This window comes from Equus przewalskii, chromosome 11 (genome assembly GCF_037783145.1).
Source record: "Equus przewalskii isolate Varuska chromosome 11, EquPr2, whole genome shotgun sequence".
NCBI classification, from domain to species: domain Eukaryota; kingdom Metazoa; phylum Chordata; class Mammalia; order Perissodactyla; family Equidae; genus Equus; species Equus przewalskii.
Genome location: NC_091841.1, coordinates 17,718,924 through 17,721,515, shown reverse-complemented (window position 1 = coordinate 17,721,515; position 2,592 = coordinate 17,718,924). Strand labels below are relative to the sequence as shown.

General features: G+C 40.4%; 1 protein-coding gene across 1 annotated transcript; it reads left to right on the top strand.

Moving 5' to 3' along the window:
• Positions 1-363: 363 nt before the first annotated feature.
• On the top strand, positions 364-1,284 carry LOC103565024 (olfactory receptor 5M11-like). Its single transcript, XM_008540971.1, has one exon. The coding sequence runs from the start codon at positions 364-366 to the stop codon at positions 1,282-1,284; it is 921 nt and encodes a 306-aa protein (XP_008539193.1).
• The last annotated feature ends 1,308 nt before the right edge of the window (positions 1,285-2,592 follow it).

The following is a 2,592-nucleotide window of genomic DNA, read 5'->3' as shown; positions in this document are numbered from 1 at the left end:
AGTGAAGTGAGATGTTTCACAAAGAACTGGCCTTTAAACTAGGCATTACAGACTGAGTAGAGTTGAGAGGCAAAAGAGAATATGTACCATAGTTGTATATATGGATATGGTAATAGGTATAAGTATGGTTATGTATAGGTACAGCTAGAGGTAAAACTGTAGGCATAGAGACAGATGTATAAAAACAATTCAATGTAATGGCTGCTGAAATAATGGCTTAGTAAAGGTACAAAGTTGGGGTTATGATAGTTTTCATCTGAATGACAAGGAAGAAAAATCATTTCAATAGTCAGTAATGTTATTTGTACCTTCATGTCTGCTTCATTTTCATTTATTTCAAGTGTAGGCACAGGCTCTCAGAAAATGTCCATCAAAAATGACAGTACAGTAACAGAATTCATTCTCCTGGGGCTCACGGATAGTCCGGAACTCCAGGCTCCCTTCTTTGTGCTGTGTCTGGTTGTGTACCTTGTCACCCTCTTAGGCAACCTGAGGACGATGGTGTTAATCAGACAGGACTCTCGTCTTTACACGCCCATGTACTTCTTCCTCGCTAATTTAGCCTTTGTAGACTTGTGCTACATCTCAAATGCAACACCACAGATGTTGACTAATTTCTTATCAGAGAAGAAGACCATCACCTTTGCTGGCTGCTTTATACAGTGTTATATTTTCATCGCACTTCTCCTCACTGAGTTTTACATGCTGTCAGCAATGGTCTATGACCGCTACGTGGCCATATGCAACCCTCTGTGCTATAGTGTGAAAATGTCCCGGCGTGTCTGCATCTGCTGGGCCACATTTCCTTATGTCTATGGCTTCTCAGATGGGCTGTTCCAGGCCATCCTGACCTTCCGCTTGACCTTCTGCAGATCCAATGTCATCAACCACTTCTATTGTGCTGACCTGCCACTCATCAAGCTTTCTTGCTCTGATACTTATTTCAAAGAGCATGCCATGCTCATATCAGCTGGCTTCAACCTCTCCAACTCCCTCACCATCATCCTGGTATCTTATGCCTTCATTTTTGCTGCTGTCCTCCGAATCAAATCAGCATATGGAAGGCACAAGGCATTCTCTACCTGTCGTTCCCACATATTGGCTGTTACACTATTTTATGGAACACTCTTCTGCATGTATGTAAGATCACCAACATATAAGACTATTGAGGAATCCGAAATAATAGCTGTCTTCTACACTTTTGTAAGCCCAGTGCTTAAGCCGTTCATCTACAGTCTGTGGAACAGAGATGTAAAGCAGGCCTTGAAGAATGTCCTCAGATGAAATATGGTCGATAAGATGGCACCGCCTCCAATTTCCAAAAAATCCTAATTGTAAATCTTTAGCTCAGATGTCTTTGCATTTTCATGACGAGTTTCGGTGTTCTCTCTGGATATGTCTCAAATATCTCAGCTGAAAATCTTGAGTCTGGGAAGAAATGAACTGAACTTATTAGTCTAGGCCCTTGTTACTCAATGTGTGATCCATGGACTGGCAGGAAAAGTGTTACCTTGGAGGTTGCTAGAAATGTAGAACCACGTTCTGCACTTCACATCTACTATATTCAAGTCTCTGTTTTAACCAAATTCTAGGTGATTTGTGAACACATTAGATTTTGAGGAGCACTGCTCTAAGTGAAAATTCCCAACGCATATGCCCTGGAACCCCAGTGTGCTCTTGTTTATAATGGTAAACAGTATAAACATGCTCTCACCTCAGTTCCTTGAATTTATTCCATTCTTCTTACTATCTATCTTTAGGGGATAGAACTTTTTAAGAAATGTCCTTCTGTAATTCTCTTTTGACTTACTAAGTAAAGCTAGAAACTATGGGTCATGATAGTGGTTTCCTGTTTCTTGTGAATGTCCACGTGTACTGGTCAATATGAGAACAGGAAGAGAGAGGAATAGAATGATCTTTCTTTTCCTAGACTTAGTTTGTGGGTCCAGTTTGTGGCCTCTGAGCTATGGGGATCTACTTCTTACCTATGACTTGCAAGCCTCGATCCACAAACTCAGGTCTAGGAAAACAATGAATGCTTTCTGTTCTCCAAAATTTAGAATTTACTTGGAATTATCTTTTATCTTGTCTTCTCATTTTATTTATTTATTTATTTATTTGAGGAAGGTTAGCCCTGAGCTAACATCTCCTGCCAATCCTCCTCTTTCTGCTGAGGAAGACTGGCCCTGAGCTAACATCTGTGCCCATCTTCCTCTACCTTATATGTGGGATGCCTACCACAGCATGGCTTGCCAAGCGGTGCCATGTCAGCACCCAGGATCCAAACTGGTGAACCCTGGGCTGTCGAAGTAGAATGAGCAATCTTAACCACTGCACCATGGGGCCGGCCCCTTGTCTTCTCATTTTCAAATGAATATTTGGATTAATGATTTCAGTATTATTTATTTTCTCATATATGTTTATACATTTCACCAAAACACTGCTTAAGCTGAAAGCCACTAATTCTTCTATTTTTTCTCATTCAGTCTGCAATATTTTTCTATTTTCCTAATGACTTCTTAACTTCTGGGTTGTTTAGCAGAGAGTCCTTCATTACCTTATATTTGACCTTTACAAACTTATTTCACTGTT